Source organism: Myotis lucifugus, unplaced genomic scaffold (genome assembly GCF_000147115.1).
Source record: "Myotis lucifugus unplaced genomic scaffold, Myoluc2.0 scaffold_2, whole genome shotgun sequence".
In the NCBI taxonomy this organism is placed as follows: Eukaryota; Metazoa; Chordata; class Mammalia; order Chiroptera; family Vespertilionidae; genus Myotis; species Myotis lucifugus.
This window is the reverse complement of record NW_005871050.1, coordinates 24,397,232-24,423,970: the sequence shown is the minus strand read 5'-3', so window position 1 is coordinate 24,423,970 and position 26,739 is coordinate 24,397,232. Positions and strand designations below refer to the sequence as shown.

Sequence of the window (26,739 nt, the reverse complement as noted above, 5' to 3'; positions counted from 1 at the left end):
TAAAAGAGTGTGGCGCGATCTAGATATAAAAAGAGAGTGTGTTCTCGTGATTTGTCTAGCTTTAGAAAGTGTTTAAAAGTACCTCCAGTTTCCTTCTATTTTGTCAGTAAAAACTTTGGGCCAAATCTCTACAAGAAAAAAGGGGGAGAATAATTTTTCGAGACATTTATTGGGATACAGAAGTTTGTTAGGGGACAGCAGAAACCCCATCACTCAACAATTCTGTTACTAGGTATATACTCAAGATAAATGAAAATATACATCCACCTAAAAATTTATATATTAATGTTCATAATGGAATTATTAATAATAGCCAAAAGATGGAAACAACTCAAATGTCCATCAACCAATGAATGAATAAATAAAATATGGCATATCCATACAATGGAATATTATTCATTCACAAAAAGGAATGAAGACCAAATATATACTACAACATGGATTAGCCTTGGAAACATTATGCTAAATGAAAGAAGCCAGTCAAAAAATACTACATATTGTATGATTCATTAATAAATCTATAAATATAATAACAATCATTGAATTATATACTTTGAATGGATGAAGTATATGGTGTGTGACTTATATCCCAATTAAGCTATTACTAAAAAAAAATAAGTTATGTAAGTAGTTCTGTGCATCTCCCTACTGCCCTGCACCCATCCTGCTTGGCACCAGCTTGAAGGGATAGAACCTGGGACAAGCCAGTTTGGATAGGTCTAGGGTGAGACATTCAGAGTCTAGAGCACAGGGGTGGGGACACTGCCAAGGCACAATAGTTCCTTTTAAATTCTCTTATCAAGCCCTCTTGATTTTTCCTACTTAATGAGGCTTAGCCGACCTCATTGCTTTAGCCTTGGAGTGGGTAACTGTTCCCAAGCATCTATATAGAAGAAATTTCTGATACCAATGCATAATGTATATAAGAAAAATAATAAATTGGACTTTATAAAAATAAAAGAAAATTCCTCTTGAAAAGTTAATACAGCTATAGAAAATGAAAAGACATGCTGTAGATTGGGAGAAAATGTGATCAAAGGCTTGTATCCATAATATATAAACAACTTTTATAACTCAATAATAAGAAGACAAAGGAGTAGCAGAGATGCAAAGGGGGCTGGTCCCACACACACATGTGGCAGTCTAAAATAAGGAGCGATATCTCAGCTGCAGAGGTACCCTTGAGGAGTGAGAAGTCCCAGACCCACACAAGACTACCCAGCCCAGGAGAGTAGAAGTCCCAATAATTTCTGGTTGTGAAAACCAGTGCAGATTCTGTCCTGATGAGATGAGAGCTACTGCAGTCCCAGGCAGTCCATTTAAAGGGCCCACACATGAACTTTCTTATTAACAGACTCACTCACTCACTCTGAGCTCCAGCACTGGGGCAACTGTTCAAAAGGCACCAGGATCATACAGGAAATAAATGAATTCCCTGGCTTTAGGGCAATGGCTGGAGGGCAGCTTTCTCTGGCAGAAGCCACTGTTCCTTTGCTGAGCCCTCCCTCTGCATGTGCAGGTGGGCACCATATCTGAGTCTCCATCAACCTGGCCAACACTCTTTGCTCTGCCCTGATGATTCCCTGAGAACCCACCTCACCAAACTTGCAGGCTCATCCCAGATGCTTCCAGTGGATTTTCCATACAAAGGGCCTGACAGGGGTCGTGCTGTGGACTTTCCTAAAATCTCTCAAAGGTTCACAAACCACAAACAAGCAGCATCTGGCCTTGGCCTGCCCATACCTCTTGTTAAGCAACCACAAGCCCTGCACTAGTGGCAGCCAGCCTCATTTCAAAGCTTAACCTCTCCCAGCCACCTACAAGCCAAGCACAAGTGGCTACCATCTGAAGATCACTTTGTAGTTCATACAATGTGGCCTCAAGCAGGGCACAGGCAGTGGCTGACCTTGGTCTGCACCTCCCAAGGGGACTCAGGAATGAAGTACCTGGTGGCCAGCTTCAGACCACACCAGAGCATACCCAATCACCTCTATAAACGACATACTTAAAGGGCAGACTGGGCAGGCACCAGAGCCCTGCTAAAGTGAATCCTGCTACGTAGGGTCAGCCTCTGCACATCAATTCCTCTCGCGTAGTCACAGCTAGTCCTCACAACAAATCAGGCTGAGGGTCAATCCATCCCACTGATGTGCTAACAGCAATCAAGACTCAACTACAACAGGAAGGCACACACAAATTACATAAGGGACACATATGGAAAACCCGGCTCAGATGACCAAAGAAACTGTGACACTGGGCCCTACAGGATACCTGTTACATCAGGCCATCCTATCAAGACTGGGAGACATAGCAGCTCTGCTTAATACAACAAACAAACACAGGAAGGAAGTCAAAATGAGGAGACAAAGAGAGGTGTTCCAAATAAAGGAACAAAACTCTGGAAAAAGGAATTCAATTAAATAAAGACAAGCAATCTACCAGAAGCAGAATTCAAAACACTGGTTATAAGGATGCTCAATGATCTCAGTGAGAACTTCAACAGAGATAGCAAACATAAAAATGGAGATACATCACATAAAAATGAACCAGTCAGAAATGAAGAATACACTAACTGAAATGAAGAATACATTAGAGGGAATCAACAGTTGATTAAATGAAACAGAGAATCAAATCAGCAATTTGGAAGATAAAGTAGCAGAAAACAGACAATAAAAAGCAAAAATAAAAAAAAATTAAAAAATAGGATAGTTTAAGGGCCCTCTGGGACAACACCAAGTACTCCAAGATTCACATCATAAGGGTACAAAAAGGAGAAGAGAAAGAGCAAAAAAATTGAAAACCTATTTGAAGAAATAATAATGAAAATCTTCTCTAACCTGGCAAAGGAAGTACAGAGAGTCCCAAACAAGATGAACCTAAAGAGACCCACACCAAGACACATCCTAAATAAAATGTCAAAGGTTAAAAACAAAGAGAGGATCTTAAGAGTATAAAGAGCCATAACCGGTTTGGCTCAGTGGATGGAGCGTTGGCCTGCGGACTGAAGGGTCCCAGGTTCGATTCCGGTCAAGGGCATGTATCTTGGTGGCGGGCGCATCTCCAGTGGGGAGTGTGCAGGAGGCAGCTGATCGATGTTTCTAGCTCTCTATCTCTCTCTCTTCCTCTCTGTGGAGAGTCAATAAAATATATTTAAAAAAAAAAAGAGTATAAAGAAAAAGTAGTTACCTACCTACAAGGGAACTCCCATCAGAGTGTAAGCTGATTTCTAAACAGAAACTTTGCAAGGCAGAAGAAATTGACACAAAATAAAGTGATGAAAAGCAAGGACCTACAACCAAGATTACTCTACCCAGCAAAGCCATCATTTAGAATCAAAGATAAAGAGCTTCCCAGACAAGACAAAGCTAAAGGAGTTTATCACCACCAAACCAGTATTACAAGAAGTGTTAAAGGGACTTCTTTAAGAAGAAAAAAAAAAACAGATAAAAGTATGAATAATACAACGGCAATAACTACATAGCTATCAACGATAAATTTAAATGGAAATTGGTTAAAAGTTTGAATCAGAGGAAACCAAGATGGCGGCATAGGTAAACACCGGAGATTGCTGCCTCGCACAACCACTTCAAAAATACAACTAAAAGACATAACGGACATCATCCAGAACCACAGGAAGGCTGGCTGAGTGGAATTTCTACAACTAGAAGGAAAGAGAAAAGCATACCGAGACTCAGAGGAGGTGCGGTGCTGAAGTAAATACAAAGGTGCGGAGGTGCATGCGGAGAGGGCTGGCGGCCGAGGACAGGATTGTCTTTTTCAATCGGGAGGGAGTCTCAGGCTCTGAGCTCCAGTTCCGGGCGAGTCTCTGGGGACCCAGACTCATACGGGAGAAACTGGACTGTCTGGCATCAGTCAGAACTCAAGGGCGGCTTTCTTTCGGAGGCACTTGTGGCGATTGCCAGGACCTCTGAAGGCAGGACTGAGAGCAACCATACTGCTCGCTCACTCAGCCCACCCTGTTGATCCCGTGGGACCCTGCCCCGCCCAAGCCATGCACAGAGGCTTTTGCATATGAAAGGCCCGGCCCTTTGTAATCTGAAAATAACTTAACAAACTGCAGCTGCCCCAAGGCCCCAGGGCAACTTGCATTGCTTTACAGCTGGCTTCTGCTGGGTAGCCTCGGGCAAAGGCTAGATTAGCACCTCCTTAGATCCAAGAGCCAGTGTACCCAGTGGTCAGAGTGGGACCATCCAATTACAACTCCTCAGATCTATAAGGGACACACTCAGGGGGCAGACTCAGTGAGCACCAAAGCCCCACTGAAGCAAGTCTTGCCCCATAAGGGTGTCTTCAGCACAGAAGTTCTCCCACCATAGACACAGCTGATTCTCACAGCCAATTGGCCTGGAGGTCAAATCCTCCCAGTTTTACCTACAACAATCAAGGCTTAACTACAACAAGACTGTGCACAAAGCCCACAAGGGGGTGCACCAAGAGTGTCTACCTCAGGTAATTGGGACACTTAGCACAGAAAGCCACTCTATCGACACAGCGAAGCACAAAAAATGCCGAGACAAAGAAACAGGACACAAATGACAGAAATGGAGGAAAGCAAACTACTGGATATAGAGTTCAAAACCACACTTTTTAGGTTTTTCAAGAATTTTCTAGAAACCACCAATAAATGTAGTGAGATCCTCAAGAAATCTAGTGAGACCCTCGATGTTGTGATAAAGGACCAACTAGAAATTAAGCATACACTGACTGAAATAAAGAATATTATACAGACTCCCAACAGCAGACCAGAGGATCACAAGAATTAAGTCAAAGATTTGAAATGCGAAGAAGCAAAAAACACCCAACCGGAAAAGCAAAATGAAAAAAGAACCCAAAAATACGAAGATAGTGTAAGGAGCCTCTGGGACAGCTTCAAGCATACCAACATCCGAATTATAGGGGTGCCAGAAGAAGAGAGAAAGCAAGATATTGAAAACCTATTTGAAGAAATAATGGCAGAAAACTTCCCCTACCTGGTGAAAGAAATAGACTTCCAAGTCCAGGAAGCGCATAGAACCCCAAACAAAAGGAATCTAAAGAGGACCACACCAAGACACATCACAATTAAAATGCCAAGAGCAAAAGACAAAGAGAGTATCCTAAAAGCAGCAAGAGAAAGAAAGTCAGTTACCTACAAGGGAGTACCCATACGACTGTCAGCTGATTTCTCAACAGAAACTTTGCAGGCCAGAAGGGAGTGGCAAGAAATATTCAAAGTGATGAATAGCAAGAACCTACAACCAAGATTACTTTATCCAGAAAAGCTATCATTCAGAAGTGAAGGTCAGATAAAGAGCTTCACAGATAAGAAAAAGCTAAAGGAGCTCATCACCACCAAACCAGTATTATATGAAATGCTGAAAGGTATCCTTTAAGAAGAGGAAGAAGAAGAAAAAGGTAAAGATAAAAATTATGAACAACAAATACACATCTATCAACAAGTGAATCTAAAAATCAAGTGAATAAATAATCTGCTGAACAGTATGAACTGGTGATTATAATGAATCAGGGACATAGAAAGTGAATGGAATGACTATTCTTGGGGGGGGAAGGGGTGTGGGGGGTGCGGGAAGAGATTGGACAATAATCGTGCACCTATGGATGAGGGCAGTGGGTGGGGAGTGAGGGCGGAGGGTGGGGTGGGAACTGGGTGGAGGGGAGTTATGGTGGGAAAAAAGAGGAACCAATGTAATAATCTGAACAATAAAGATTTAATTAAAAAAAAAGTTTGAATCAAAAGATACAGGGTGACTGACTGGATAGAAAACAAGACCCTTACATACATTGTCTACAGGAGACTCCCTGAAGATCTAAAGACACCCACTGACTGAAAGTAAAAAGATGGAAAATATATTTCACAAAAATTGATACAACAAAATCTGGGGTAACAATACTTATACCAGACAAAATAGACTTTAAATCAAAGTTTATATCAAGAGAAAAGAATAACCCATAAATTCCACTTTGGGGTATTTAGCTGAAAGAACCCAAAACACTAATTTGAAAAGACAAAAGCATCCTTATGTTCATTGCAGCATTATTTACAATAGCCAGGATATAGAAGCAAACTAAGTGTCCATCAATACGTGAATGGATAACGAAGAAGTGGTGTGACCTGGCTGGTTTTCTCAGTGGTTAGAGTATTGGCCCATTCACTGAGTGGACGTGGGTTTGCTTCCTGGTAAAGAGCACATATCTGGATTGTGATTTGATCCCTGCCTCCAGTCGGGGCGCATGTGGGAGCAACCAATTGATGTGTCTCTCTCACATTGATTTTTTTTCTCTCTCTCTTCCCCTCCCCCCTCCCTCCCTTCCACTGTCTGTAAGAAAATTAATGGAAAAAATAACCCTGGGTGAGAATTAACAACAACAACAAAAAAAGTGGTACATACATGCAATGGAATATGACAGCCATAAAAGATAAATTAAATCTTGCCATCTGGAAAAACATGGTTGTACCTAGAGGGTATTGTGCTGAGTGAAATAAGTCAGACAGAGAAAAGACCAATACCAGATAGTTTTGCTTATATGTGGAATATAAAAAAACAAAATAAACAAACATTGAGAAATGAACTTACAGATAGAACATTTTGATAGTTGCCAGATGGGAGGGGGTTAGGGGTATGGTTTAAAAGTATAAAGGGATTAAGTAGTACAAATTGGTAGTTATAAAATAGTCATTGCCGAAACCGGTTTGGCTCAGTGGATGGAGCGTCAGCCTGAGGACTGAAAGGTCCCGGGTTCGATTCCGGTCAAGGGCATGTACCTGGGTTGCGGGCACGTCCCCAGTGGGAGATGTGCAGGAGGCAGCTGATCGATGTTTCTCTCTCATCGATGTTTCTAACTCTCTATCTCTCTCTCCCTTCCTCTCTGTAGAAAATCAATAAAATATATTTAAAAAAAATAGTCATGAAGATGTAAAATACAGCATAGGAAATATAGTCAATAATGTTGTAATAACTGTATAGTGCCAGATAAGTGTGAGACTTATTAAAATGAGCACTTAGTAAGTTATGTAATGTCTAATCACTAGTGTGTACACCTGCAACTAACATAATGTATGTCAACTGTTTTTGAAAATAAAAATTATTTTAAAAATAAAAAAAAATTAAAAATGGATAAAGGATCTAAATACACTTTTTTTTCCAATAAGAATATTCAAATTCTAATAAGTATCTGAAAATATATTCTATATCATTAGTCATTAGGGAAATGCCAGTCAAACCACAATGTGATCCCAATTCACACCCACTAGGATTACTAAATAAAAAGATAATAAATAACAAGTGTTGATGAGGATGTGGAGGAAGTGGAATCCCTCATATACTGCTGATAGAGATATAATATGTAGCAGCCAGTTTAGAAAACAGTTCATCAGTTTCTTAAATTTTTAAACATACACATACTTTAAAACCCAGTGAATACCATTGGTAAATACCATTCCTGGGTATTTACCCAAAATAAATGAAGGCATATGTCCACTTAAAAATCAAAACATGAATGTTCATTGCAGCTTTATTCATAATAGCAAAAAGGTAAAAACAACCCAAATTTCCATCAACTGATGAATGAATAAATAAAATGCAGAATATCTGTACAATAGAATATTATTAAGCCACAAAAAGAAATAAAGTATTACTATGCTACAACATGATGAACCCTGAAAACATACTAAGTTAAGAAGCCAGCCAGCATGGATCACATATTGCTGATTCCATCTGAATTAATTTTTAATGTCCAGAATGGGCAAATCTGTAGAGGCAGAAAATAGATAAACAATTGCCTAGTCATTGATGGGATTGGAACATGGCGTCTAAAGGGTATAGAGTTTATTTTTGTGGTGATGAAAATATAAAATTGGTTGTGATGATTGATGGACAACTCTGTATATATTAAATCCAATGATAGTACACTTAAAATGTGTCAATTATATGATATGGGGAGCATCTATATATATAAAAGGCTAATATGATAAGTGTCCCTTCACATTCTGACTGGTCGCTATGATGCAGACTGACCACCAAGGGACAGACACTCAACACAGGAGCTGCCATTATGCGCACTAGCAATTTACAGAGAAATGGCAGCTGACACAGCAACAATCAGTTTCCCCCAACACTCACCATCACCCCAGAGTGACAGCCCACCAAATCATAGCTGACACTGCCATGACACAAAAATGTGGCCTACAGCCCAGCCCAGCCCAGCTTGGAAAAGGTCTCTGTGGGCAAAGGGTAACAACACCCGGCTTCCTCTCTCTAGAAATGACCAGCCTCCTTGCAGTTTCTTCAGCCCATTAACACAACTTGCTTTATAGCCAGTTGGAAACATTTCACATTTTAAACAAATGTCTGTGAAGTGTTTTCCCATGCCTCATCTCATTTGATCCTCACAGAAGTCCTGGATTAGGTAGATAGGAGTCTTGGTAGAATCCTATTTTCTTTTCATTAGCCAGAAAATGGAGATTTAGAAAGTTTAGAAACTTGACCTTGCTGAAAAGAAGTAAGAAATGGTGGACCTTGAAAATGACTTCAGGTTTTCTCACTGCACAGAATATAGTCAAACACTGCTGCAGTTAAATATTTTACCCTTTGCTCTCCCTGAGTGATCTACAATAATAATCTGCTTCACGTTGATATTTACTGCTGTGTTACTGACAATTACCTGAAAGAGAAGTTGGGGTGCTTCATCGGGCTGGAAAAAGTTTAGCTAAATCAGAAAGCAAGTCTAATTAAGCAAGTTTATTATATATATATATATATATATATATATATATATATATGGCTAAGTTGACTCGCTCATGCGTGATACATGTAAAGCTCTCGCTGGCGCCAATCACACGCATGCATTTCCATCTGTCATTATCAATCATGAATTTGGTTGACACTTTTATTATAGAGAAAGGGTGAATAGCGATATTAAAATATTTCTTCTAATTAATTTCCTTTCAATGTGCATGAATTTGTGCACTGAGCCACTAGTATCTCAATAAAGCTATTTTGAATCTAAAAATCAAAGTAAACAAACAAGAAGTCTAATGAACAAAATAAACTGGTGAAAAAAATAGAATTAGAGTCATGGAAGCATGGAACAGACTGATGAATCTCAGAGAGAAGGCGGGGCAGGGGGGCGGGGGGGATTGACCAAAGATCTTCTTATGGACACAGACAGTAGAGTGGTGAAGGGGTGGGGTGGGAACCAGGTGGATGGGGGTAATGGTGGGGAGGTGGACATCTGTAATACTCTCAACAATAAAGATTTCTTAAAAAACTATTTGGAGACAATGCTTTTTCTGCCACTTTGAGGGAATGACAATAATGACAAAGATTAAAATTAAAAACTAAGAACAAGAAACTAGTTACTTCAGAGGTTGGTAATGGAACAGTCTGCATCTCTGGATAAATCCCTACTTAATTATCTTTAATATAACCAAGAAATAACTCTGATGCTAACCTCCTCCTTTGGCAACAATTCTTCTCAGCACCTAAAATAGCACCACTGTGGTGGAGATGCCTTAATAATGGCACTGTCAAGTACTTATCACAATTTTAGCAGGCTGGCTTTTATATTGCTTTCTTAAAAATTATTCCTCCACTCTCTACTCATATCATCCACATTGGAAAAAAAAGGAGGTCAAATCAAAATTATAAGTTTAAAAATATTCTTTGGTCACGTCAACACAGGTGGCAAGAAAGAACTGAATATATGGACTGTGCAAATACCACTTAAAATACAATGTATCCACTATGGTGTGAACTACATCACACCAGAGATTCTAGCAACATAGAGAGGTGGAGGGTATTGAGAAGAGTAGTGACTTGGTTAAAAATATCTAGACAGAAGCAATACTGTGAGATAAATACTCTGTTATCACGGAGCTAGAAGTACTCTTTTTTGAATATATATATATATATATACATATATATATATATATATATATATATATATATATATATATATATATTGTTGACAGTATTATAGATGTCCCCCATTTTCCTTAACTTTGCACCCCTCCACACAGTCACTGTCCCACCTCAGGCCCTTATCACACTATTGTCTGTGTCCATGAGCTATGCATATATGTATGTAAGTTCTTTGGTTAATCTCTTCTGGCCCCCCACACCCTTTCCCTCTAAGATTCATCAGTTTGTTCCATACACCCATACCTCTAAACTTATTTTGTTAGTGAATTTATTTTGTTCATTATATTCCACATATAAGTGAGATCATGTGATATTTGTTTTTCTCGACTGCCTTATTTCACTTAACATAATACTCTTAAAGGTCATGCACTTATCTACAAAACTAAGGCCTGGAGAAGAGATGTGAATGGCCCCACATCACATAGCTAGTGGAGAAGAGTGAAGACTGGAACTCAGGTCTTTAAATCCCAATCTAGCTCTCTTTCCATATACTGATTGTTGGATATCAACAGACTCATCAATGTGAAAGACTGGAATACTATGCCAAAACTTTTTATTGAAATGGCCAAACCCCACCTCTATCACTACTCAGAACCAGGAGTGTTTCATCAACAATAGTACTTTTTCCCTAGCCAGTTTCTCAGTGGTTAGAGCGTCAGCCCTCAGACTGAAGGGTCGTGGGTATGATTCCAGTCAAGGGTACATACCTTGGTGGCTGGCTTGACCCCCGGCCCAGAAGGGGCACTTATGGGAAGTAACCAATTGATCTGTCTCTCTCACATGGATGTTTCTCTCTGTGTGTCTCTCCCCCTCCCTTCCACTCTCTCTAAAAAAAGAAATCAATGGGAAAAATATCCTCTGGTGAGGATTGACAAAAAATAAAAATAAATAAAACTCTTAAGAGGATAATTTACTTAAGAAATATCCAATAACCAGGCTACACTTAGTCTTTTCTTTTCTGAAGGATAATATATTTGATGTATTCCATAAGCCCTCTTCTAAAATACAAAATCTACCTCAGTGTGAGAAACCTTGGTATACTCTACATATGGCAAGGCAGTTTGCAAACTGTCTCCTTTCACAGTGCCCAGCCTGGCTTCCCATCTTTGCTTTTTTCCCAATTTCATGCCCAAGCCAATCCTCTTAAAGCCTGTCTCCTGGAACCAAATCTGTGGAAGGTTGCAGGGGGTGGGGAGAGGGTGGAACTTTTGGTAAAACAAACATCACCTTTCCAACCTTGATTTTTCTCAAGGGAAGGTCAATGGTAAATGACCTCCCTCTTGGGGCATAATTTATAGCCACGTGGCATTTTCTATTGAACTCAACCTTGACTGACAGGGTCATAACACTAGGAGGAGATAGAGGTTGGCTCTTGGAGAGTTGGAGGCCAGAGAATATAAGTAAAGCCAGATGTGACTTGAGGGGGCAGAGATGATGGAGGGAAAGATAAAATGGCTACATAGGCCCAGTAACGACCTTGGGGAAAGCATTCGACATTTCCAAGGTTAAATCCAACTTGTCTTCCTGTGTTTCCTGCAATTGCCTTTGTGTTTGCAGCACCCAGTTATTTAGTATAGCAAGATAGAAGGGACAAGTCTTTCCTGGAATACTTAGCAGTGGTTCAAATATTCTTTGTGTTCTTATTTTCCTATTCCACCATGTATGGTTCAAAACATTTCTTAAATAGCCTGTTCTAGCTTTCAAGGCTATAGGTATTTTTAAAATCAGCTCAAACCTCTTTTTTTTGTTTGTTTGTTTGTTTTTTTGTGTTTTTTGTTTTGTTTTGTTTTGTTACTCTGAGACCTAAAATTCCTGGTGCAGGTAGTTAGTAATAGAAGGATATAGACAGAAACGAAAAATAAATTCATCCAATTAAAAATTGGCCTAACAAGCTAACACAAATAATACTAAAGACTACAGTTATCCCTTAGGTATTTATCTTGAGGCAATAGAGAATCTTTGACGGCACAGATCCTGGATGTGGACAAAACTGAGACTAGAGATGCCAATAAGTGAAGCATGAAAATAGATGGTGTAAGGACCAGCTGTATGCCTGTGTAAGATAACAAAAAGCTGGAAGTCTATTGTTAAAGCTCTGCATCACCAACAGAAGCACCATCCTCTGTGCTTTACAGAAATGAATTTAAGGCTAGATCATGTATCTGAGTCAGCAAGTGAACCAGAAATTTGAATTCCAGTGTTTATGCATCCATGATCTTTAAGCATAAAGGTCAATGTGTGACTTGATTATAGAAATTGATAGTTTTGTAATTTTGTCAACATACCACAACTACTGCAGCTGCCAAGAAATAAAAAAAACCTCAGCTGAGAGTGAACATACATCCTAATACAATCCTGTTTTCCCTGACCTCCTAGAAATCCATTGTAGCCCGTGGGCGTATTCAGGACCCTACAAACTACTCCTAATTACATTAGCAACTTCTTATTGAGTTGAGAAACAAATTAGGACTCCTTCCTACTGGTAATGGTTAGCTTCCTGACTACACAAACCACAATATCTCAGAGGCAAGAAATCAGGAAACCAGTCTTCTATATCGACAAAACATAAGCCCTGAAAAGACCAAGGGCTCAAAAGCACATCCTAACAAAATAAGAACAGAAAGAGATGAGAGCCTTGTCTGCAGATTGTTTGTCAATAAATGTAAGCCAATCAGTCAAATGGTACACATGAGAACAGAAGCCACAATAAATCTGATATAATCAACCGGGCTGTTTTAAACAGAGAAGGAGAAAACCACCTGTTCTGGTTTATCTGGTATCCAGTTAGAGCAGAGCAAGATGCAAGACAGAAACCAAGTGATGGCCTGGATTTCATGTTAAAACATTTAATAACAAATAGTCTTGGCCTTACTTTCTCCTTTCTGTCTGGTGCCTCATTTAGCCAAAGACAGGCTAAACCTAATCTGATTTGAGCAAGTCCAAGCCATTGCAACACATGTGCCTTCAGCCTGCATAGAGAAAGATCATATTCCTAAGTAGTAAGAATACCCACCAGTAATCAAAGTGACTGACAGATGTTAACATTAGAGTTGTCATCACTAAAATTGGGAAATGGGCTGGGATCCAAAATTTTGAGCTTGGCACCAATGTTCAGTATACTCAGAATCTATTTTGTAATTAGGTTTGTCCCTGCACCCCCAAATGTAGTTATTTAATGTCCTTGTCGTAACCACACAACAATGTTTAATTTGTGGGGTATCCTATACATACCAATCTTACCTGTGAGGTTTGGGTAGTTATATTTCAATCATTCATCATCTTGTGTTAACAGCATTTCCTAGTGTGCTCTGCAGAATATATGTGTAGATATAGTCCATAGAGAAAGATGGAGTATATATAATGTATATATTCCATTATATATTCTATTATATATACATATATATTCATATATATATTTCATAAAAGGTGTTTGTGGTTAAATAATTCTGGAAGTAAATTAAATGTGCTTCCTTTCTGCAGGACTTTGCAGAACACTTAATATGCCAAAAAGCACCATGAATCTCTAAGAAAGGCATATATTTTGCAGCATTTTACAACCTTAGTTGACCACGGAACCCTTTATGAGGAGCTTCTAGGGTCAGGAAGGTAGAGACAGTTCTTAGAATATACTTTGGGAAATATTGCTTGAAAAGTCTCCCTTCAGTGACTTCCAAGAGAGTAAAGGATAGAAATCATCTGGGTAGAATATCCACTCCTTTGGAAGGTCCCTATCTCTTCAGATAGACAAAAGGAAAGTGTCTGGGGTATTGAAAGCAAAAGGCCTCTCAGAACATCTCAGAAAATCTACCTTGACCATGTAAGAATCTCTTTATGTCAGTTCATTGAATCAACAAACATTTTACTAGTAGATCATCCACAATGTATCAGGAGCTGAGCATTAAAAAAAGTTAAGATTGCTTTAACTTTGCATAGTGGAGACAGTTTTCAGAGATAACATAACATGAACCAGGTGTTAAAATATAACTCCCAGGGGTTGGAGTACACAGTGAGAGACATTTTAAAGAGAAGGAAAGTATCAACAGTGGCACTGATGCCTGACAAGGCATTGTTCTGCTCCCTTGAGCACTGCTCTTTAGCATTTTTGTACACCCACCGTATCATACACTGGCATTTTGTAACTTGTTTCCCAAAGAAATGGGAGCCAATGTTTGAAGTAGTTGGAGAGGGATTGTCACTCTGTGTAGATTGCTATAGGATAAAAATCCACCCATCACTAGACTGGAGCTTGCTTACCTAGGAGGTGAAAGTGTCCCTTTATTTATTATTAGGAGTAGTCACAGAATGCCAAGGTATGATATATCTCCACAAAAATGTTGGAAATTCAATCTAAGAATGATGGAGATAAAGTAAAGGGGAGAAAACTTTATCTATTATATATATTAGGGGCCCAGTGCATGAAATTTGTGCACTGGGGGGGGGTCCCTCAGCCCAGCTTGCCCCCTCTCACAGACTGGGAGCCCTCAGGGGATGTCCCCATGGGGAGCGGGCCTAAGCCACAGTCTGGCCTCCCTCTGCAGGAGGCGACCTGGCTGATCAGGGAAAGGCGCCAGACCCATCACCACGCTGCTGCAGCCACTGCCAGCCACCTCAGCCGCCAAGGTGTTTTCATCAACACAGACTCCAGTCCCTTCACCATGAAAAAATAACAACTTTCTTTAGGCATTTTCAAGATGTGTCTTCCATAGGATATGACATTTCTTTCTTTCTTTCTTTTTATCCAAAAAAACAATTTTTGAATAAAAAATTCAAAACAGATTTAGGAAATGTCATTGGTTATGCTATTAAAGTACCACCTATATTAATGAGGATATGTTTCCATTGATTTTTAGAGAGTGTGGAAGAGAGAGGGAGAGACAGAGAGAAACATCAATGTGAGAGGGACACTTTGATTGGTTGCCTCCTACATGAGCCTTGACCTGAGCCCCGGCCAGGGAGGAGCCTGCAACCTAGGTACATGCCCTTGATCATAATCGAACCCGGACCCTGCGGTCGGCAGGCCGAGGCTCTATCCACTGAGCCAAACCGGCTAGGGCAGGATATGACATTTCTTAGCCCCTCCAGCAGCGGACCTTCATTTTTTCCTCCAGGAGTGTGGTGGAAAAACCCTAGATCACCTTCTTGGATCCTTATAACCCAAGTTACCAAGAACACTGCAAGTGGCAGCATACAGGGAGCTTAGCCAATGAGCAGTCAGAAAAGGTGTTTATGCTCGAACTGGTTTGGATCAGTGGATAGAGCATCAGCCTGCAGACTGAAGGGTCCCAGGTTTGATTCCTGTTAAGGGCATGTACCTTGGTTGGGGAGTGTGCAGGAGGCAGCTGATCAATGTTTCTCTCTCATTGATGTTTCCAACTGTCTATCCCTCTCCTCTCTTCTTTGTAAAAAAAATCAATAAAATATATTTTAAAAAAACATGAGGGGACATTGGGGGGATAAGGACACATTTCTAATATTTTATTTAATAAAGGGAAAAAATTATGAAAAAAAAACAGAAAAGAAAAGGTGTTTCCTCTGCAGCTCATGAGCAGAGGACCCCCTGTGTTGTGTCCACTGGGTTAGGGGCTTGTCCCCGCCAGCGGGGGGTGGTGCACGCCCCTGAGGCCAGCAGCCAGCCCCGCGCATTGTGGGCGCCGGGCTTGGGGGTGTACAGAGACCTCAGGCCATGCGCGTGGTGGCCGCCGGGTCTCCGCATGCCCTCGAGGCCAGCAGCCAGCCCCACACGTTGTGGGCGCCGGGCTAGGGGGTGTGGACCCAGGCCGTCACTTGGTGCCGGTGCATGCACAAGTGGCCACGGGGCAGGAACATCTGCTTGGTGCCTGCTCCCGTAGGCCCGGAGTGGCTGGGGGCATTCTGGGACCCCAGCCGCTCAGGGCCTACACATGGGCCTACAGGCTAGGAGCCGCCTGGGTCCCGAGAATGTTGGACCCAGGCCACTCCGTGCCTGTGTATGCAAATTAATCGGCCATCTTTGTCAGGTTAATTTGCATACTCACTCCTGATTGGCTGATTGGCTGGTGAGCATTGCTGAGGAATGGTCAATTTAAATGTTTCTCTTTTATTATATAGATATATATATATATATATATATATATATATATATATATGAAAATGTCTGGCAATTTACACATTTATCTCATTTAATGATGAATTTATGCATACATATTTATATCATATGTCTTAATTTAAGAAGTACTTTCATATCCCTGATTTCCTTTAATCCTCATGAGAATCCTGTGAGCATGGGTAGGGCAGTTATGATCAGCCCCTTTGTGCAAACACTAATGGTATTTTATAAGTTAGAAAGTAATCCACACTTGTCTTCTCTTATGGGGGACACGCATTCTCTTTAGAGCCAACAGATCCAGCCACTGTTCCAATTCCCTTAGAACATTTTTTGTCATATATTTACAGCTCTCTGTGCTCAAGAGAATGGTGCATCTGTCTGAAGGAGACGCCTGACTGCATTCTTTCCCAGATATTAATATAGGTGGTACTTTAGTAGCATAACCAATGACATGAAGAACCTGATTTGGAAGAGAGCAGATGGCAGCATCTTTCTTGGGCTAATTTTAGGATCCTGAAACAGTTTCTTTCTCACACAAACCATCAGTGGAACTTAAATAAAATAGCTATGTCACATGGACAAGGAAGAGAGAAAAAATGTGTAGTGTGAGGCAAGGACAATGAAACAGAGACTTCCATGCCTCCCCCAGATCTGACTCTTTTCATAGAATACAAGGGTCACTTCAACTTCTTTTCAACAAACTGATGCTGAATACCAATGTGAGGCTATCTCAGAAGAAATGAGTGAGGAAAGCTCATTTCCAGTCACATGCATTGAACAACTAAGGTTGCATCATGTAATAAATAAATTCATATACATAAGAATGTAGGACCTAGGTCAGTGATGGCGAACCTTTTGAGCTCGGCGTGTCAGCATTTTGAAAAACCCTAACTTAACTCTGGTGCCGTGTCACATATAGAAATTTTTTGACATTTCCACCATAGTAAAACAAAGATTTATATTTTTGATATTTATTTTATATATTTAAATGCCATTTAACAAAGAAAAATCAACCAAAAAAATGAGTTCGCGCCCTAGCTGGTTTGGCTCAGTGGATAGAGTGTCGGCCTGCGAACTGAAGGATCCCGGGTTCGATTCTGGTCAAGGGCACATGCCCAAGTTGTGGGTTCAATCCCCAGTAGGGGGCATGCAGGAGGCAGCCGATCAATGATTCTCTCTCATCATTAATGTTTCTCTCTCTCTCTCCTTCTCCCTTCCTCTCTGAAATCAATAAAAATATATTTTTAAAAAAATGAGTTTGTATGTCACCTCTGACATGCGTGTCATAGGTTCGCCATCACTGACCTAGGTTATAATGAATCTTCTCTTAGAAGATAAGAAAGCTGAGGCTAAGTAACCATTTTACTTAGTAAGAAATAATCAGATTGAATTTCAAATCCTCAGATTCCTGGTCCATTGATTTGTCTGCTGAAAAGACTTTCTTCCAAAATGAGACATAAAATATCAATAGTAATTATTGATATTTCCTTTAATCCTCAAACACATTAGTGTTTGAACAAAGGGGCTGATCATAACTGCCCTACCCATGCTCAAGAGGTGGAGGAAGAGTCCCCCAACCAGAAATTATGCCTGAGGTGTAAGATGATCATCCAAGGATTTAGAACAAATGAGAAGAAAAGTAGTCTGAAAAAAAACCCTACCTGTTTTCCATCCAGAGTGTAGAGTTTTTTGACAACCCCAGTCTCTAGTTTGATGGCTTCAGTGATATCAGTGAGGACTTGCTCAAAAGAATGGGCCGTTTTCTTGTTCAGAAGCACACGCACAGCCTTCCGAGGTTTCACCCCACTGCGGATGATGGTCACCAGCTTGGGGCGCACAAAGTCTTTGTTCTCCCTGGCCTGGGCACTGTTGCTGCTAGCCAGGGATTGGGGGGCTTTCATGTTGGCAGATGTCTTCACATTGACAGACCAGTTGGGATTGACATTCTTGGTGTACTCCACCTTTTTAAAGAAGTTGTCTGAGGAACAAACATAGCTTTCCCCTAACGGAAGAAATAAGTGGTGATTAGTTTAATAGTAGGTATATGGACTATTCTAACCAAACTAATACACACTAATCTTGGAGTAGGACTTTTGGAAAAGTGGTAATAATAACCAACCTTAGGTACAATTCCTAATAGGGCTTTCTAACAACTTGGCTCATTCAAATTCAAGAGCAAGTAATCAGAAAAACATTATTCATTATAATGGCATACCTAGTTGAAAAATCCTATAAAATGATTTTCCCCAGGGCAATGAACACACCTAAGCATAATCTAACAAGTAGGGTTCTTAAGCTTGATACAGTTTTATTAGAATTGAAATGTTTATTTCTAAGATGTTTTTAACCTCTAGGGGCATTACCATGGTGTTTCTCACATGTACATCTTATTTAATGTTCCTGTACTATTTCTGGACTCATAGACCTGCTCCATTGTTGTATTATAAACCTAGGATAGCTTTCAAAGTTAATACATTTTTATTCCACACACACATACATACACACACACACACACACACACACACACACACACAATATTCCTTGTGTCTGCAAGTCATAGCTTTTGCTTGAGAAATACTCGTCCTTGTTTTCACCACCCACATCTCATCTTTCTATCTTCCCAAACGCTGCACTGTGTAGTCAGGTCTGTCTTCACCAGTGCTCACCCTTGGCTGCTGCAAGTAATGAGGTGAAGATGTGAGAATATATTATACTGCCTGATTTATGGATTGGAGGGATCTAGTGCAAATTTCACATGTACCTGAGGCTAGAGGAAATGACTAATACAGCGGAAGAAACACAGAGGTCAGAGGCAAAAGGAGGGATTAGTCACCTGGGACTAGAAACTGGAATTTCTGAAGAGAGGTAGACTCAGCCTGGGGGAAAGAGTATTGGAAACTTGTGAATTTGTTGAGTAAAATACATTTGCCTCAAGGTATACAGAAGTTCATCCAGAGGTCAAGCCGCAGAAAATCAGTGGCATTTGATCAGGCTTAACCTATCAGTAATAACTCTAAGTAAATAAGTAATTAGGTAAATAAATAAATAAATAAACCTACCAACTCTAGCCAGTGCAAGGGAAACATTAAACACAATTATAGCCTGATGGCTCTTCTTCCTTTGGTTTCAGCAGGACAAGCATGCAGAGACATTCAGAAACACCAGGCTGATAATTCACTCCCTTTGCAAATATTGATTGCTTTGCTGTACCACCAAATTCTTTAAGCCACGTTAATTAATAAATTACTCAGTTAATGCTGAGAGAAGATTGAGTCAGAATCTCTAGGGCACCTTTGAAGACATTTATGAGGGTGTGTGGAAGGGGAGAATAAGTGGCTTCCAACGTATGCACAGTGGCCTCCAACACATCTCCAAATCCCAGAAGCTGCTAGCGTTCACTCCTGCTTTGTATGCAAGCACAGGCACCCTGTTGCACACACGCACACACGATAGGGTGTTCAAAGACCACAGCCAAAAGAAACCCTAATTTCTCTGGCTCCCTTGTTGACTAATCCTAACCAAACCCAGTTCAACTAGACTCTAGGGTCTTTAATTTGATTTAAAAGGATGAAAGGGGTGCTTTTCAATTCCCTCATATATTTACAGCCAATATCCCCTACATCTTAGAAACAGCCTATTGCCTTAACAGTTTCACTGGCACATTCCAAGAGGCCATGGCCATTATGTCAGATGTTTTCCATAACTTGTCATACACTTTAAAACTCTGTTAGACAACTGGTGGTGTAGAAATGTGTGAAGCTATATATTTATGATTTCACTCATCTACAGTCTCTTCTGGACAGTCAGCTGTGTAGCCCTATTAGGACTCTGTACTTTTTTTTGCTCCCATCTCTTAAACCTCTTAAGCCTCTGAACTATGAGTATGATTAAGCACCCCTAGATGCAAATGAACATGATGGCAGAGAGCTATGGTATCATATGGCACCCAAGAACTTTCCAAAGGGTCCGGCTCTCAGCCAAATCTACTGTAAGCACCTTCCAAAAGTACATTTCAGTCTCTCCACTCTCTCTCCTTTGGCCCCAATACGGAGTAATGGAAAAAGAGCAGCTGTTCTGATGTCAATCAGAATGAGGTCCCCAGTACTTCCTACTTGTGTATTGTTGGACAAGTTACCTAACCTCCCTTGGCTTCAATTACTTGTCTGCAAACTGGGGATGATAATAACAATCCTTATCTCCTAAGGTTGTTCAGAGGCACAAGTCAGATGACGTATGTAAAGTGCTGAGCTCAGAGCCTGGTACATAGTAAGCACTTGATAAATTCTAGCTATACTAGTGACATCTGAGTCCCTTCTAAAGGTCTATAAGAAATTTCTTTTTCTTTTTTCCATCCCAAATAAGCTTTACCATAACAAATCTGTTATAGTAATTAAATGTTAAAGAAATAGGTGCCCACCACTGAGGACTCTCTAATTCTACTACTGGAAAGACATCAAATGTGCTATTTCTCTAGACCCAGGCTTCCTTGTTCTGATTTTGCAAATGTCTGCAACATCTGCTGCCAGAGTTCAGTATTTCCTGTATATCCAGTTGCCTGGCACTTGGAGCTGGGTGAGGTGTGTTGTACCTTTACACAGCTGGGTTCCCATTCTGCCACAGCTTCCAAGGGCCATTTCCCGCCCATTGGGAACCAAAAGGAAAGCTGGCTTTAGAGAGCAAGCAAGGTGAAAATTTGCTGGAGTTGACAAAGTGCTTTAGTATGAGGGATTAAGGAAATGAAGTCATGGAAGTACAGCTGAAAAGGCAGGAAGGGAATGAGATGTGGGTTCAAGATGATCTAATGTCTACCTCCCTTCACTTTCAGGATGGCTCCATTTTCAAAATTATTAAACATTTTCTCAGTGCAAAATACTTCTGCCTGGGCTTTCTCCTTTTTTCTGGGGCTTCACTACTCAAGAAGAAACATATTAAATGATACTTCATGGTATTATCATACCTACTAATGATGCATCTCTCCCAGTTATCCTAAGATCGTCCTCTTTGGCAATGTGCTTGCTTTAGTAGTCAGAGGATAAATTAGTGAGAAGATGTTCTCATCTCATTGGAATAAATGAACTATGGCAAAGAAACTGAATCATAGCTAAGGTCACCATACAGGTCAGATTTTCTAAAAAGACTGTCTCAATTATAAATATTTTGTCCCCTGTTCTGCATAATAATGCTCAAAATGTATACCCCTAAAATTGTTCTGGACACTCACATACAAGAAATTGGGGAAACATTTAGGCAAGATAAGAAGGAAGGAGAAAGATTCAACAATGAACACTAAGCAAGACAAATGAAAATGTCATTCATGGACTTCCTTTGTTGGGAATACAGCTAATAAGGGCCATTTTCTATATGACTTTGCTAAGACCCTTAGTGTAACCAAGGATATGTGGGAAAGCTGACATCAATAACATGACTTTGGTCCCAAATTTTCCCCTTGCTACTTTCAGTATGTAGAAGCAGACAGTAGACTAGAGACATTAGACAAAGGAGCGCCACAAGGACAGAGTGATTATTAAATGATTGCTTTTTTATTTAATTTTAGCTATATATTTAATAATGTGACAATTTAAAAATATAGTATGTTCTATGCTCCATTATTCCTTTTATCTACAAAGCAAAAAACTAAAACAAGGAGTTCTGCATTCCTATGAACTCCCACCACTGTAGTTAGCTGTAGGGGACCATCAAGATAACCTAATCCAGTATTTCCCAAGTCTAAGTGCTCATAAGAATCACCTGGGGAGATTTGTAAGCACATACACTCTGGAACCCTAGCCCTGGGGCTTCTAACACAATAGATCCAGGGTGTGGGCCAGGAATTTATATTTTTCTAAAGCTCTAAAACAGTGGTTCTCAACCTGTGGGTCGCGACCCCTTTGGCAGTCGAACGACCCTTTCACAGGGGTCGCCTAAGACCACCCTGCATATCAGATATTTACATTACGATTCATAACAGTAGCAACATTACAGTTATAAAGTAGCAACGAAAATAATTTTATGGTTGGGTCACAACATGAGGAACTGTATTTAAAGGGTCAGAAGGTTGAGAACCACTGCTCTAAAAGATTCTTAAAGACAGCCATTCCAACCCCTCACTAGCATCATCATCATCATTACTATTTTTACATCATTAACAATAATGGTACCTTGTAGCTATAGTTTTCCTTTGTCATTGTGTTTTCATACACATTATCTGTTTTTATTCTCATAACCACTATAATAGATATAGAAGTTAGGTGTTACTAGTTTCATTTTATAGATAAGTATATTATACTAGAGGCCCGGTGCACGAAAATTGTTGCACTGGGGGGGAGTGGGTCCCTCAGCCCAGCCTGCACCTTCTCGCAGTCCGGAACCCCCCGGGGGATGTGCGACTGGGGAGCAGGCCTAAGCCATTAGTCAGACATCCTTAGCGCTGCTGTGGAGTGGGAGAGGCTCTCGCCACCGCCGCTGTGCTGACCAGCCATGAGCAAGCTTCTGGCTGAGTGGCGCTCCCCCTGTGGAAGCGCACTGACCACAAGGGGACAGCTCCTGTTTTGAGCATCTGCCCCCTGGTGGTCATTGCACGTCATAGTGACCAGTCGTTCCACCATTAGGGTCAATTTGCAATTTCCCTTTTATTATATAAGAGATTCACATTCTACATAGTCCTGTAATTCACCAGGGAGTATTACCACTGCACCCAGGAGTGGTAAATGAGAGGAGTTCAATATAGCAAGACTCAAAAGGATCAAAAGAAAAGGAAGCTACAGCCTTCAAAATTGCATGTATACTTATTACAATAAGTATATTATAGTAAGTATACTATAAAATGTGCTCTATATATACATGGAATATTCCTCAATAAAAAATTGAAGTGTTGAAAGATGGTATAGTATGGATAAGCCTTGTCAACAGTTTTCTAAGTGAAAGAAGCCAGTCATCAAAAAGTACATGGTGTATGATTCAATTTATATAAAATGTCCAGAACCGGAAAATCTATAGAGACATAAAGTAGATTCATTGTTGCTTAGGGCTGGAGAGAACAGGGGAAATAGTGGCAGCTAATTGCTACACAGCTTCTTTTTTAAAATATATTTTTATTGTTGATAATATTACAGATATCTCCCATTTCCCTCCCCCCTTTACATGGTTTCTTTTCAGGGTGATCAAAATTAGATTATGATGATGGTTGCACCACTTGGTAAATTTTCTAAAAATCATTGAATTGCACACATAAATGGGTGAAATTTATGGTATGGAAATTGTACCTTAGCAAAGTTGTTTTTTTAAGATAAGTTATTTTAAAGAGAACATTAGTCATAGTGATAATGAGGACAAACGTATAGTCATGTAGCTAACCAGCCATAAAGTAGGATGACTCAAACAGCAATTGCTACCCTTTATTCAGTGCTACTGTGTGCCAGGCAGAATACTAAACTCTTGATAGCCATTGTCTTATTTAATTGTCAAAGCAGTTATTTCCACTTTGCAGATGAGTAATTGAGGCTCAGGACATCAAAATGGTTTCCTGAAGGTCACAAGCTAGCAGTTAACAGATATTGGATTTGAAACAAATCTGAATCCAAATATTTCTGTTGCCATTATTATCTTCTGTCTCTAAGACTATAATCCAATGCCCCTGATTCTTCACCCAGGGATCTTTCTAAACATTTTCAATTTGAAATCTCATAGGAAGCCATGTATATGATTTTTTAAAGCTTTCATTCAACTTCTTCCAAAAGTTACGAAAATGAGAGACTTCTGCCCTGTATTCCTATATGGGGAGTTACAAAGGACAAAAGGGAGGGAAAATGCCCCTTTTATTTACCCTCCTTATGGCAATGCCCCTTTTTTCTCGCTCTGGTAGTGGAAAAACCAGTCACATTTACCAACATTATCCCAGAGATACCCCATAATTTCCTTGTCTAAGTGGGCAGTACTCAGGGGAGGGGGGTGGCAGCAGTGAGGGCTACTGCAGCTTGTGGTTGTAGATGACATGAATAAATGCAACTGAGACATATTCATACTCTACATAGTCCAGTAATTCACCAGGGAGTGTTATCACTGCACCCAGGAGTGATAAATGAGAGGAGTTCAATCTAGCAAGACTTAAAAGGATCAAAAGAAAATGAAGCTCCAGTCTTCAAAATTACATGTATTACCTATACTGAACTGAGATTCTCTCTCTCTCTCTCTCTCTCTCTCTCTCACACACACACACACACACACACACACACACACACACACACACACACAAATTTTGGGGTGGGGAATCAAAGACCAACATCTTATACTTGAGTAAGACATGTTAAAAATAGATTGGGGGCGGGGGGAATCTGTGCATGACAACTTTCTTTTATCAAACACAAGACCATTCTAATTCTTGCTTTAAATGCAATGTCACTTGGCTCAGAAGTCTGTGGTAGTGTCAATTATGGTCTTTGGAACATCACAGCTAGTGAAAATGAGGACATATTGGGTGATGTGGGTTGCTTTGTGAAAATTATTACAGAATAAAACCCTCCAATTTGACTCAAATGTGTATTTTACAGTGACAAAAGACAAACATTTTATTGATTACTCTGTTGGACAGCTCCCTCAATCTAGCTTGAAGCCCTTCTTCCAGTTTGCCCTGATTCTCCTTTACTTTAAGATATACACTAGGATGGCTAATCCTTCAATGCTCAGAAAAAGCCTAGGATTAACTTCTACCTGGCCATTTAGCACATGATCAAATAACCTAAGCCTCCTCAGCATTGTTTTCCAAGGTCAGTTAGCTATGTAGAAAAACCTTAGACTTGAACCCTAAGACCTAAATCTAGTAGCCATATGGACATTGTATCTTATAAGTGACTGGTCCTAAATTACTTGACCTTACTTTGGAAAAAGCAGCTACTTGCAAGAATGTGATCTCATACAAGGGAAGCCCTCATGCTCCTTTGTCTGGGAACACAAGAAACCTAGAAGCAGTGAAGCGGAGGCGGAGCACTCTCACACCAAGTCATTGAATGTGCTGTTTCTGCTTCCTTGTTGGCTGTTTCATAATTGATTTCCCTAGGGATCTGCCTGCTCTAAACACACCTTTGCTCAGGGAATGGAGGGAGTGAGGAGTGAAGGCTGGAGAGGGGGGAGAGGTTGTGCAGGGGCATTTTCATTATCACCACTTCTTGAGGCTGTCCTTGAAAGCATTGTGTTCAGGTTAAACTGATCACATATGTCATATAAAATTAAAAGTGGGGGTAGGAAGGCATCCTCAATATAATTTATTTGATAAAGTAGAATGCACCTCAAGATCTATTTTCTAAATGACTACCAAAAAAATACTTTATGAATGAGCAAGTTTTGGTAAGAGCTCAGCCCCTATTTTTGGGTGTGTACACAGGTTGTAAGGATTTTCAGCAATCTAGTCATAAAATTCAATTGCAAAACCAAAATGTAGAGAGGATTTGAAAGGGTCTAGGTACAGTTAGTCAGTTCCTATTCTAGTAGGAATAGTCCTTATTAAAATACCAGGAATACCTACAGCTTTCTTTTATATTTCTCTCAATGACCTCAGCCTTAGGGACACACCCTGAAATGGGCTTTTTAGAAGCAACAGCTGAGCAATGACCACTTACCTAAAAGCATAATCCTTTGTGAACATATTCAAGAAGTCCTACTTTTAGGATGCATATTTCCAGAGTTGCAATTCACAAATAGTCTCTTAGCAGTTCAAAGGACATTTGAGTATATTTTCTTTCTGTTAACCCAATCAAACTTATTTCGTCACTTAACACCCTTAATGATTTCATTGTCTGCCTTGATAGTACTACTTAGAGTTAAATATTAAGATCTAGAGTAAATGACACACAGTTCAGGTTTTCCTTTGTAAACCCTCATGGATAAGCACAATGTATTATCACCGCAATCTACACTTGAACCCCAGCAGAGACTGAAGGCCATGAAGGGTAATCGCTAATGGCTCTGTTGATGCCTATAGAATCAGAAGCCTGAGCATCAACGTGCTGTTTGGCAAATATATTTCCTAATTTCTTTCAATGAAATCCAAAAAATGTAACCATTACCAATGATGCCACCTCCCACCAAAGGCCACCACCCACTCCTCGAATTACCTTCCTCAAGTTCATCCATGCTTCCGATTTTCCTGGATCCATCAATGGTGTAAATGTAACGCACTCCCTGAGGCAGGTTGATGTTGTCAGACAGAGACCGAGTCAGGTCAGCCAGCAATGCATCAAAGCTGCGAAAACGGTCAGAGGACACAGCGTACACAATCCCCTTGAAGTAGCGGTCCCCATTGCGGTAGAAACGTACCTTCTTGGCTTTCTTCTCATTGCTCAGTGCCTGCAAGGTTCTGGTTCGGTAGAAGCTACAATGGGCGCTGTGAGTGGGGCTAGGCAGCCCATTCATCCGTGAGCCTCGCATGTTCCTGGATGCCTTATCTCTTTCGTCAAAATGTCCAAAATCAAGTTCCATATTTTAGTGGAACCTCAAATACCTGAGTATTGGAGAAAAGGGTCAGGGTGAAAAGAGGAAAGAAAAAACAGTGGGGAGAAAAAAATCAAATATTAGCCAGATCCAAATCTGCAATCTGCTGCTTGTGAAAAGAGCTGGTTGAAAAAAGCCAGTGACCCATCTGCTGCTTGCCCCTGAGCTGCAGGAATATTGATCTTAATAGAGAAGAAGGAGGGGCGAAGGGGGTGCTGGTGGTTGTGGGGG

General features: G+C 40.3%; 1 protein-coding gene across 2 annotated transcripts in view; it reads right to left on the bottom strand.

Annotated features, from left to right (window-relative positions):
• DCX (doublecortin) overlaps positions 1 to 26,739 on the bottom strand; it is a 149,697-nt gene that overhangs the window by 121,437 nt on the left and 1,521 nt on the right. For both annotated transcript variants that reach the window (XM_006082220.2, XM_006082218.3), the window contains exons 2-3: positions 26,133 to 26,518; positions 17,688 to 18,028 (exon numbers count right to left, since the gene is read on the bottom strand). In XM_006082220.2, coding sequence (XP_006082282.1) covers positions 17,688 to 18,028; positions 26,133 to 26,496 — 705 coding nt within the window. In that variant the 5' untranslated portion in view covers positions 26,497 to 26,518. The remainder of the gene's footprint in view (positions 1 to 17,687; positions 18,029 to 26,132; positions 26,519 to 26,739) is intronic.